General features: G+C 33.2%; 1 protein-coding gene across 8 annotated transcripts in view; it reads left to right on the top strand.

Annotated features, from left to right (window-relative positions):
- LOC113231987 (tropomodulin-1) overlaps nt 1-13,112 on the top strand; it is a 118,562-nt gene that overhangs the window by 95,574 nt on the left and 9,876 nt on the right. For 7 of the 8 annotated variants that reach the window (XR_003310588.1, XR_003310587.1, XM_026466601.1 and 4 more), the window contains exons 2-6: nt 1,000-1,152; nt 6,057-6,224; nt 7,450-7,573; nt 11,127-11,242; nt 12,283-12,387. Coding sequence is in view for 6 of the 8 variants with exons in the window: in XM_026466601.1 (XP_026322386.1) it covers nt 1,000-1,152; nt 6,057-6,224; nt 7,450-7,573; nt 11,127-11,242; nt 12,283-12,387 (666 nt within the window). In the remaining 2 variants the exon portion in view is untranslated. Of the gene's footprint in view, nt 1-664; nt 684-999; nt 1,153-6,056; nt 6,225-7,449; nt 7,574-11,126; nt 11,243-12,282; nt 12,388-13,112 lie in introns of those variants that run through there. The other variant, XM_026466602.1, reaches the window with a different exon arrangement.

Genomic DNA, 13,112 nt, shown 5'->3' with positions numbered 1-13,112 from the left:
TCCACGATGATTTTGCCAATGTCAGGGTTAAAATTGACTATGTTTGTACGGTAGTTTTGTAAAAATAGTATAAAAATTATAGCGAACGACGCCAATGTCCAGTTGTATGTATACATACTAAAAAACGCAGGAAAATTTTTGATAACTTTTTTATTTCTTTCATTTATTTGGGTAGGCTCTACTATACAACATTTAGAATCATAATGGATGGTCAATGAAATAATAACATTTATTTGTAAATGATCTGAATTTGTAAGACTAATTTTTTGACACATAAATAGAAGTGTTTTAACTAATTAAAATCGGAAAGTGGAAGATCAATGTTGAAAGTTTTAGAATAAATATTTACAGCAAAAATTTATTTTAATATTTCACAATTATACCGTAGCAAAATATATTATGCATTTATTTACAAACGATATGAATGCAAATAAACTTTTTCTTGAAAATGATTCCACACTATGTACTGCAAGAACATTTTTTTGATAACGAACCAGTTTTACCTCTTCGTTGACCCCCCTCTTTATGGTGTCCTATCTCTTTCCTTCTCTATTACAAACCGTTTTGTTATCTCTCTCTTCCGACTGTCAACTTTAGTCCATATTTGTCTCTCATTCGAGTAGAGCGTTTGTATCGTTGGTTGCCATTATTGTATTTAAAATTGCATTTTATTACAGTTCAAAGTGAGTAATTGGTGTTTTTACCTCTTATTTCTATAGAAGCAATTACCTAACTACAAAACAATGGATGCTTACTCATCGATAGTAGTATTCTAGTGTTGATTATTAATTAAAACAAAGGGTGTGGTGAAATGACCATTTTCGTAGAAAAACTTGTGTTTTATCGGCTAGTTTGCTTATCATTGCTAATAAAAAAGGGATCGTGTTGGAAATCCTATTAATTATAGTCTTTTGTTAACCGAACAATGACATACAGTTTCAATAAATTTGAAAATTTGTAAAAATCAGTGTAAAGTGAAGTGTTGTGTGGTATTTGCAGAAGTCATCCACAACGAAAACAACAACGATGACGACGCCGGCAAAGCTGTTCGGACGCGAGCTGTCGTCTTACGACGAGGTGGACGTCGACGAGCTGCTTGCCAAGCTCACGCAAGAAGAGCTAAACATGCTTGCCAAGGAAGTTGATCCTGACGTAAGTAAAATTTTTGTACTTTTAATGTAAATTAGAATAAGACAAATAAAACATACTTGCCAGCATTAGTTGCGAACATACAGACTCTATTGTCATAAGCCACTCAAATAATGTTTACATAACTTCTAAACCGCATAACAACCAAAAAACGTATCATATTATCATATCAGACAGTGATAAAACCACCCTGCTAAATTTGCAACAATTCTTTCCCATGCACATTTAATCATTTAGCTATATCCACAATGTACTACAATAGGTTTACTTGTCTTGAGACTTGCATAAATTCATACACAATCAAATAAAATTTTAATATGTCATAAAATGCATTCAGCAGCACAGTTATTAAGTTTATTAATTTTTAGCATAGAGAATATAAAATTACTATAGAACAGTAATGTCAGGGCACCCAATTTTGAAATTGACAAGTGATTTATCATAATAAATGAAGTGATTTATCATTAATAAATGACAACTGCCACTCATCATACTTAGGTACTTGGGCCTGTTGTTCAATTTTCTCTGATAGGATTATGTGCTTACAAGAAAAATTTGCGTCTATCGGATGTGCAACAAGTGATCTACTAGATCAGCAGTTTCTTTTACCAAATGTTATCATTCTTTGATTTTTAATTATATAGGATTTTTATAAATGGGGACTTTGGTACAAATAAATATATTACCAATAAGAAAATATAATATGTGTATACTCACTAGCAATGAACAAAGTGACCAGCATAGTAACAGTTTACGTCTAAAAACTCAAGGCATCAAACACAAAAAGTCAAATAACAAATATATTTGTCTGTGCTACAGCCATACAAACCTATTCAAATGGACAATTACTGTCATTGTATACGGCCTTGAGTACCAATTGTAGATGATACTTGCAGCACACATAATGGTAATAGCTTATGTAAATACCGTCTACAAAATTAGGGTATTGAGTATTTTCTTGTTTGTGTATAAGTTTAGTAACTACGTAGGTATTTATATATTTTCAAGAAGATGGTAGTTATTAGTCCTTAAATCTTAAGTGTGAAGCTTGACACGCTCTTAACATTTCAAATAAGTTTGAAAGGGCCTGTACGTGCCAAATTTCTTTCATTACGTCATAACGTACAATTACGTTCCAAACAATAAATTGATACATATTACAATAAAACAACAACTGTACTCTTAGTACGATTGTTTAACTGTCTTCAAACAGATTATCATAATTAAAAACAATATGTCTTGTAAAACACTGCGTATCTTTGTCTTCTAACCAAATTTTGATAACAGTATTTGTAAATGCTTTATTACCGGCAATTGTATAGGGTCTATTTCCTTAAAAAATTGTTAGTAACCTACAACGCCCCAGTAATCACAATTAGCATAGTTATCAACTGCTTTAAAAAAGTACATTTGCATAATATTGTAGGTTGTTTGTTGTAAAGAATGAGAGAATAAGGAAATGGTGTTTCTTTGTAATGCTTAAAAATTTTTTCACCCATACCTTCTGGTCTATACAGAAGTAATCTCTATCAAATATATGTATAGAAGCAATGGCAAAGCAAGGCAACTGAAGATGCAGAACGTTACCTAACCTAACAGTAAAGTTCTCTTTTATTTATTTTAAAGTGAGTCATGAAAATCTTACATGCAAAATTGGCACCTTGATGTCGAGTTGCGGACACTAGTCTGGCTCACCATACCATAAGACATGAAAATGGGGTCAATTAGGCAGACTTGTCCAGCACCAAAGAAGTCATTGATTGCTATGAAGCTCGAGACAGATGGACACAGAAAAAATGCAGTCATAATCATAAAATGGTATAATATGTGCCACAAGATAGTGCATCCATACATCACCTGATGATTGAATTTATAGTAGTATATAACTGCTACCAAAACATAGTTTTTAGTGTAAAATTTGCAAAAACCAGTTAACACTGTTTAAGTTCGTAATAACGCGGAAACACTCATAGCCCCGCACTAGGGAAAACCCTGTATCGCGGGTGCCATGGACACACTCATTGACAACCACAAACTACACCCAAACTAGAGAAATAAATGTAGTCCATACAAATATTTCTCCCAGCACGGGAATCGAACCCGGGACCTTTGCATGGCAGTCAGACATGGTAACCGTTGCCCCAGGCCATTGAGGCAGTTTTGTAAATTAAAACTTGAACTCATTATTGACACCTTGAACATTGATACTAAAATTGTTAATTTATCACTAGTACACACACACATATGCACACGCGCTTTACAAAACTGTCTTAAATACAATCATATAAGTTTCCAAGTTTAATACACTAAGGACATGTAATAAAATAAAAGATTTTATCAAATTGTCAATTCAATACTTCGATTTCAAGATAATTATCATTCTTAGTCATTATTGTGATATCAGTTAAATATTGTTTTGAATTTCCATAACCTAGTTGCAATTTTATCTTTTGTAGTTCAACAATAAAATTAACACTTACAATTTTAATTAAAACGGAGTAAACTTCCATGTACCTGCAATATTTTTTTCCTTTGAACAAAACAGAATTATACAGAGCTATTTTTAAAATGCTAATAACCTTGGAAGATTAAATTACTAACATCATAAACAACAGCTTTTATTCCATGACTTTTTACAATTAACATAATAAATTTACCAAAAATAAACCTTAAAGTTTTTGCTGTACTATCTGACACTTAATAGATCTGTATTTGGTAGCAAGGTACGTTCATACTGGCAAGCGTGCTCTGCGATGACTCCCAACCCTGTCCTGCACAGAAATATTACCATTTAGAGTGATATATTTAAATATATCTGACTATTACCATTACATATATTACCATTTAGAGTGATATATTTAAACTGCCTCCGTGGCCGAACGGTTACCATGCCGGACTGCCACGCAGAGGTCCCAGGTTCGATTCCCGGGCCGGGAGAAATATTTGTATGACCTACATTTATTTCTCTCGTGAGTTTGGGTGTAATTTGTGGTTGTCTATGTGTGTGTCCATGGCACCCGCGACACAGGGTTTCCCTAGTGCGGGGCTATGTTGAGTGTGTGCGTTAAAAAAAAAAAAATATTTATTTTTGTATAAAAGTAAAATCTGAAGATTTATTAAAAGTCACGGAACAGAAGTTGTCATGGTAGTAATATAGTCCTGAGAGGTTGTTACTATTTTAATAGGTGACTGAGTAGATATTCTCAAAAGAAAAGCTGGCATGCCAGTTTGCTGTGCATTCATATTTGCATTTAATTAACACTACAATAATATTGCATTGACTCATCCACTAATACAAAAATGACCAATGATAAGACTGATAATCACGTACAATCACTAAAACAATTATTTGAAACACATTCGACTCAATCAAGTTCACCTCCATAAAAGTTCACGTAATTGATGAGCAAACTCATTGATTGGCAGCTTGCCTCATCTAAAATAGTCCGGTGTTTAGTTTGTAGAAAATGAAGTGAAAATGTTTCTGATATGAAACCAATTTCTTAAGGCAAAGCGATGACAATATCTAGGCATAATTGATTTTTTCATTGAAAAACAACAAAGTATAAACTAGGAAAAGAAAATAATTATATGCTCCTCAGTGTATAATGTATAAAATTCAGGCATGCCCAGACTTACACATAATTATAATAAATTAGCTGTATCCTGAATGCGTTGCAATGCCTCTAAAAGAAAATAAATAGTACCTTGTGCTTTAAAGATGGCAAACAAGAAATTACTAACGAGCCCGAAGCCAAAGGCTGAAGTCCTTTATAACTCGAGTTTTGTATTTTTTTACCATCTGTGATACATACATTGTTTTCATCACATTTGCGAGGAAATAAATACAATGTTTATGAATAAATCTGTAGCTCTAGTGGATAGCTCTAGTGGACAAGTAAAAAGCCAATTTTACAAGAAAACGCGAAAAAGACTTAACGCTTAATATCATGTTGTTCTTCTTTTGAATGCTATAGCTCCATCGAAATTAACGATGATTTCGCCAATGTCAAGTAGGAATGACTATGTGCAGTAGTTTGTGAACACAACACAACAATTAAAGATTTTGCAAGTGGCAGGTGTTTGTTTTGTTATCAACAGATGGCCTGCTATATAGCTATTCTTCCATAGATAATACAACTCGAACTAAAATGCTTTAAGAAGAAAAACGCATACAACCTGATGGATTGTAAAAAAATTGCTAAATTTTTATACAGAAAATACTTAAAATAAATTTTAAGAAATTCTTAATAATAATAAGTATTATGTGGCTGCATTGCAATTAAATTTCTGTTTAGATAACGTTTTAAGCGAATGTTTTAATTTAAAAAAAAAGGAAGAAAAAATGCCATAGGGTTTTATTTGGGGCATTATAGTCAAGTTAGCCACCATGCAAACATACTATTTACGAGCAAGTGTAATGAAAAAACTGTTGTCTTTTTGCTCTGGAAAAGATGACCTTATCCTCTTTTCAGAACAGTCCCTTGTAGTGCGATTTAAGACATCAGAATTGCGGCTTGTAGCGTGTGCACGAGAACTGACGAAAGTTTTGGCACAATCAAATGATTAATAATGGAAAGCCTATGGGACAAAACAATAAGTTTAATTTTTATATGAGAATGTAGTGGTTTTAAAAGTAGGAACCAACATACATGCTTATAATGACTAGAAAAGGTAGTGTTTTAGATACAATTCTTATACTTATGTTGTCTTGGTTTTATGATAATGGATTCTATTGTACACAAACGTGATGTTCGACAGGGAAAGGTCTCTTTTTATGAGATTTTATGGTGGTGTTGAGGGAGTTTCTTGCACAAAAATAACTTCCTGTATGTATACCATATATTTTCCAAAAATACTTACAACTTAAAAATAAGTGTAATAAAAACATTATATGAAATTTCCAGGACAACTTCCTGCCTCCGTCGCAGCGTAACAATTACGACTGTGAAAAAGACCCCACAGGTCCACTTAATAGGAAGAAGCTGATAGAACACATCAATAAACAGGCGCTCGAGACGCCAGACCGGCCAGAGATCAAACCTTATGTGGCTGGAGTTATTAGAGGGAAAAAGGTAAGCCTCGGTTGAACAAACTTAAAACGAATGACACTACGTTCATTGAATAATGTATGAGTTATGTGATGGTTGTAGAATACATATTTATGTGTTTTTCGTTTGTTTATTTATGGTTTATACATAAACATGCTCATTATGGAGAATTTGAGATTTTCCAATGTTGGTAAAGGTTTTGCTTTATTTGATCCTCAAAGATATAATTGATCTATTGTAAATGTGCACTTTTAACCGACTTCCAAAAAGGAGGAGGTTTTCAATTGAACTGTATGTTTTTTTTGGTATATTGCGCGATAACTCCGGCGATATTTGTGAACTGATTTTGATGATTTTTTTTTAAAGAGGATACCTTAGAAGTGTTCCCATTTAAATTCGAACAAAATATTCTACCTCTAAGGGTGGCAAACTAGAGAGTGAATGACTTTAGAAGTCGATTTTTTACATAAAAGATATCGTTTATTTAATACCATAAACGATATTTTTGTTTTGTGTTGGATATATATTTTAATTGTTCCATCTATATTAGTTGATGTACGGATAAATTATAAATAAACTGCGTTCAAGGTCAAATTTTGGTATTAAAAAATAATATTTGATCCTCTTTTATTATTATTGGTCTTTTCTTTTAACGATTGATGACATTTATAACCAGTAATAATATCTTTTGATATTGATCTCCTAATAAATCTTGGTTGCTTGGTTGCGCCCTCCATTCAGTAGGTTGGGTAGTATATGACAAAGCAGCATGAGACTGGCGAGTGTGACTCGACAGCGGCCGGCGAGTGCCGGAAGCCAATTTACTTGCGTTTCCGAACATGTTTTCATATCAAGTTATACTATATTTAATATAATATTAGTACACATATAATCAACATTTACTTAGTTTTAATAATAAGTATCTAAATGTTTTTTTAATGCTCATTTGTCTTAGTTTTGAGGCCCAACACAAAACTATCAATGTGAATTTATACAATTCAAAAATTTTTTGCGGCGCTCAGAACAGATTAAAATATCCATTGATTTAATTTATTTTAGGTCTCAGAGAAAGAGGATCAATCATTAAAAAAGATGGCCGTTTAGATTTTTTCCTGCTATTTTAGCAAATTTAAAATGATCATTTAAATACATTCCTTTTTTTTTCTATGTATCGTAACAAATTACTCGAGGCAATTACCTCGTAACAAACGAGAAGATGCTAGCGAATATTCTTTATATTACGTTGCAGTGGATTCCGCCCCCACAACCGCAGAAGATGCAGGATGCGGAGGAGCAAATCAGCATAGACCTTGGAGACGAGTACGAAGCCGCCCTCGACAGCGCTTCCCAGGAAGAAATCATTGATTTAGCTGGTGAGTTTTCTTTCTTTAAAAATAACCGCGTATGCAACCTTGGAATGAAGATAAACCCATCACAAAGGCACAGAAACAAAATTGGCAAACCACAATTTGTTTCATTGTACACCCTACACTATTTAAAACTATAGTGAAACAAAAACTATACTAATGGTTATGTGTTAAAGGTTAATTAATACTAAAGGATTTAAAGTAGTGGTAAACATAACATGAATAAAAATAAACTGCTTCTTCTTGACAGTCGGCTTCATAAAATCATAAATTAATGTTAGAGCAATGCTTCTATAATAAGATTCCGGTTGATATTCAAAATTTGCCATTTACGAAGTTTAAACTAAAGTGAAACTTTATACTAAACGTTATTAGGTACAGCTTCTGTGTACGTGGATGACAAAAATCCATGATAGTGACCCGTTTAGCACTTGCAAGTTGTGTTGGTCATATCATAATATTTGAAATAAATATTGTAAATGATAAAGTGTACAAATGTTTGTTTACAAAGAGCAAACCCTAGAGTTTTTTACCCATTCTGCACACGGGGATTTGCTTTACGAATGAGTAATAGAGTTAAATCAACGTTACGTATGAAATAAACATTTAGTTTAAGGAAAAAAATCTCTAGTGTTATGTAAATAAGCTGGTTTAAATGATTGAATTTATATAGGAAAACTGCATTATATGTATAATAAAAAAAATTATGTGTTATATATGTTTGATGTAGATTCTATTTTACTCATAAAAAATATATGTTTAAATATCCGCCTACATATCTAAAATACTTCTAGATATTATATTTTATTTATATTTTCAAACACCTTTGTAATATCAAGAAAAAATACGTCGCAATATGCTGAACAAATGTGACATCTATCACCAAGATCACATAACTCAAAATAGTTTATTATAATATCAAGGCGACAAGCCAAAACAAATTAAACAATAGCTTTGGCAACCACTGTTTATTATATATCACTTTATAATGAGATAAGGGGTGGTTGACCAGTGGGCAAACTGTTGCTTTTCAATTGGGAAGTCGAAGGATCGAACCTCTGTGGAAGCATATATTAAATTTTTTGAAATTATTTCTGTCTTGCTAATAAACAGTTTTTGTTCAATAACTTCGAACAATGACGACCTCCATGCTCGAGTGGCGTGAGCACTGGTTTTCATGATGTCGCCATCTCTGAGGTCCCGGGTTCGATCCCCGGCCAGGTCAATGTAGAACAGTAACTTTCCTGTATTGTCTCGAGCCTGGGTATTTGTGGTACCGTCGTTGTTTCCGATTTCCATAATACAATTGCTTTAGTTACTTTGGGATCAGAGCGACGTATTTGATGTTGTCTAAATTTTTTTACAATATTCCCTACAAACTCGTGTCAGCTGCTCTGTATATATTTGTAAGAAAAGTTCTAGAATGAAAGTCGTTTGTTCACTATAGAAATGTCGTATAATATATTTAGATTTTATAAAAATAACCTATCAGGGTCTAACAAATAGTAAGATAGATTACAACCCCACGTAAGATAAAATTTTGTATACATTATTTTTTTAATTTCATTGTTCTTATATTTTTAAATGTGCGTGACTATTTGCAAAGCTCTCGAGTTTGCTGGCAATACTTCCATTTATTTAATACAATTTTATTAAAGTTGGTTGAAATCTAAAAAATAACTAAGAAACAAATTCCAAATTGAACAGATATTACGTTCATAGCCTTCGGGACCTCCTGAAAGAAAAAAAACTGAAGTTGTAAGAATTTTTTTAAGACGATAACACTGGATTCTTGCCAATCTTACAAATTCCTCCCGCCTTATTGCTTCGCTAGAGTATTTTTTCAAATACGCATACGTTATATTTTTTCAAGCAATAGATTTAGCAGCACTACAATATATTAAATGCCCACATTTTGTGTTAATAAAGTTAACTGGGATCAGAATTACTCTATTTGACGTATAATAATGGTAATAGTTAGCCTATGTAGTCCCATAGTAGCTGGCACATGCTTCCTCTCACATTGAGAGAGCTTGGGCTAGTTCTCACTGCGGATTGGGAACTTCACACATCATTATGTATCGCTACACGATGTTCTCGGAAGAAATAATTGTCCGTGGTCCACCCAGGTGAACCAGACAGGTGGTTCACGGTCAAGAAGCGAAAAAAAATACGAATTAAATACCCCACAGATGGCGATGACGGCGGCCGTTTGAACCCAATACAACGATCTGTAACAAACACAGAGCAATTTTTAACATCTGCTGACTCGGTCTGTAGCACAGTTGGTTAAGAGGGTGGCCCCAGCATGACAACGAACCAGTGTCTGTGGTTCGAGTCCAATCAGTTGGAAGGAATTTTTCTTTGTGTTGTTCGATATTTGTATTAATAATTACAACAAACTATACTCTAGCCAAATTCGATGTAGAATGTTTAATAACAAAACGTTGCTAAGCAACCAATGATGGCATAGGAATAGAACATTTTTTTCAATGCTCATTATTAAGGCTTGCGCTGCCCACGGCCTGCTCCTTAATTGGAATTTAAATAGGTAAGTAGGTAATTGGGTTATGTAGAAGTAATACTTACCTAGCCAATTGTTATAAAATTTACAAATTATCTACTGATACATATGATTTAAGAATAAAAATAAGTGTTTGCATCCTATTAATATGTACATATAATGGTAGATGAAAAGAAACAAAATTGTAAGATTTTATTTTATATCAGTTTACCACATATTATATCATCCAGCATCTAGGTATTTCCAATTCTAAATTTGAATTACCACCAGAACTCGAATGTTTGCAATCTCTCCCTTCAAATCAAAAAGTCACTAGGGATGACACAGTTTTACATATAATTAATAACTGGTCATTTTTTAGTTCATTTTAGGTGATTTGAAACTTCTGTTGAATAATATTCATTATAAACAACACTTCAAGATTTAGTATTATCCATAATCTAGTTGAATTTCGAGGGAAAATATTGAAATTGTGGTAACTGTGAAACAGTCTAAGATGAAAACCCTAAAAATCATGTGTTTTTGTTTGTTGACATTTATTCTACATCGAATTTGGCTAGAGTATAGTGGAGTAATTTCAATAAAAATACATGAATAACGTAGTAGTACAACATCACGATAATGAATAAATTACACAATAGATAAACATGTTAAATGAGTCTAGGGATCAACCTATCCTGGTTACGGACTCACTAAGTAGTAAAATAAGTAGCAGTAGAGCTCTTTTAGTAGCAGTACAGCTCCTTTTAAAAAGAGTGCGCCCAGAGAAGTACTGCCACCTTACCTATTTCTACCGCCAAGCAGTAATGTGAGCATTACTGCGTTCTTGAGCATTACTGAATGGCAGTGCAACTGTTATTTATTTCGTCATATATTATGTCACTTGTATTATAAAAAACAAAACTAAAATAATTAAACATATCATATGCCTGGTTAAAACAGTATTTAATTAAAATTCCAAAACATTCACGAACAAAGTGTTATTGAAATGCATAAGCGTAATTAAGGACTAAACATTTTATTGTTCTGTTGCAGCAATTCTTGGCTTCCACTCAATGATGAACCAGGACCAGTATCATGCGTCGCTGCTCAACAAGGGTCAGCCCGTCGGTCTTGGATGGGACGGCATCACCAAAGCCACCAAACAAAAGGTACACACAGATCAGAAAACCACCTTGGTTGTTTAGCCATTACACTTCATCAGGGAATCGGTCTTTTTCCATATTGGTTTTAGACTAACTAATTGTTCTAGAACCCACAAGTTTGAAATCGATTTCGTTAGTTTGGAATTCAAAAGTTCGAAAAGTTTCTTCTAATTTGTTCTACTAAGTGGTAGCAAGCGATATTTATAAATGTAACAAAGCAAAAGTACCGTGTTATGGTTAGATTGTCACACGTTACTTGCTGAAGCAAAACATTGTCATTTATGCACATTGAATTGTCATTTACCATATCATTGGACGTAACATAAAATTTTGTCATTAATTAATTATTTTCATCACTGAATAACTGATAATAATTTTTCCCATTAAATTGTTAGGTTTTTTTTAATATAATATCAAGTGACGGGACGAACAAGCCGTGCGCCTGGTAGTAAGCAACACGCCTGCCCATGACAGTTGCAGTGCCACTCAGAGCTTTAAATTGCAAAGATCTGGGGGCACCGCCACTACGCCAGTCTCCTTGAGACATAAGTTTACAAGTCTTATGTGCCTGTAATTTCACCAGCACCCTCACCCTTCAAAACTGGAACACATTAATGCTTACATTACTGCTTGGCGGCATAAATAGATAAGGTGACAGTACTTCCTTGGACGAGCTCTTTCACATGGAGCTCTACCGCTACTATATTCTATATATGTATAGTATTCTATATATGAATAGTATAGTATAGTAAAGGACATCAAGGGGAAGGATTATAGTTCGTAAAAGACATTTTTTAATTTATTTATATTATAGTAGTACAGTATCACAAAAGCCAATTTTAGTTTTACCGTACGCTAGCCCATTACTATTACCAATATACATTTGATATTAAGTTGTAAGTTATAAGTAATGGAAAGTATCACCACAGCTAACACTGATAATTTAGTTCTAAGGTAAGATACAATGATTGTATTCAATTCTAACTGCCCTGACCGATACGTCTGTGGTGACATAATTAATAAGAAATGAAATGTGAACGTTGCAGATATTTCCGATGGACCCACCCAATGACACGGACCCCGACGACACGGTGAAGCGCGTGGAGCAGAACGACCAGAAACTGACTGATCTCAATTGGAATAATATTAAGGTGCTTCACTTTTGTACATATTATATTTATTTATTCAGGTATACTATTGGCACACATGTCAACATATACGATGCTTGTAAATTTACACACAGTATGATATGACAAAGCAGTTAAAAAGCAAAATATAAATTATTCAACTATTACTGTGCAAACTCCTGTAACACAACCTAACTCTTAACAGTCGGGTAACATATTTGACATTTGACATTTACGATCAGACAGCAAATTATCTACGCTACTAAGAGATTTAAAGTATTAAATTCTCGATAGGAGATTTGGTCGACTTGGAATATATTAGCTTCTGGCCCTTCATATTCCCCAACTACGTCTCTGGTGTTTTTAAAAAGCATAACAACCTTCAGTACACACATGGTCATAATTAGTGGAACAATAAAAGTGAGTTATGTTTAAATAAATAATACCGCGAGAAATTTGCATCGACACAACAAACAAACAGCACTGATATATTAAAATATTGCCGAATTTGCATTTTTTTTTCCCCTGTTAACATTTTTCTGTTATGTATTTGTTTGTATTATCGAATAAATTGATCGTTTTTATACAAACCAAGTGATCACAACAAATCAAATCGTCAATTTGAAAGTGCAATCATTCGCTAATCAATTAATCACAGCGACGCGCGCTGTAAACCGGTCCTGACATGTTTACAACAGTGGGTATAATATACATTTATAACTGAAAAAAAAAATATTTTTTTTTTACGA

This window comes from Hyposmocoma kahamanoa, unplaced genomic scaffold, assembly GCF_003589595.1.
Source record: "Hyposmocoma kahamanoa isolate Upper Pololo Valley unplaced genomic scaffold, ASM358959v1 66, whole genome shotgun sequence".
Classification (NCBI taxonomy): Eukaryota; Metazoa; Arthropoda; class Insecta; order Lepidoptera; family Cosmopterigidae; genus Hyposmocoma; species Hyposmocoma kahamanoa.
The sequence above is the reverse complement of the archived record's forward strand: the minus strand, read 5'-3'. Positions and strand labels throughout refer to the sequence as shown.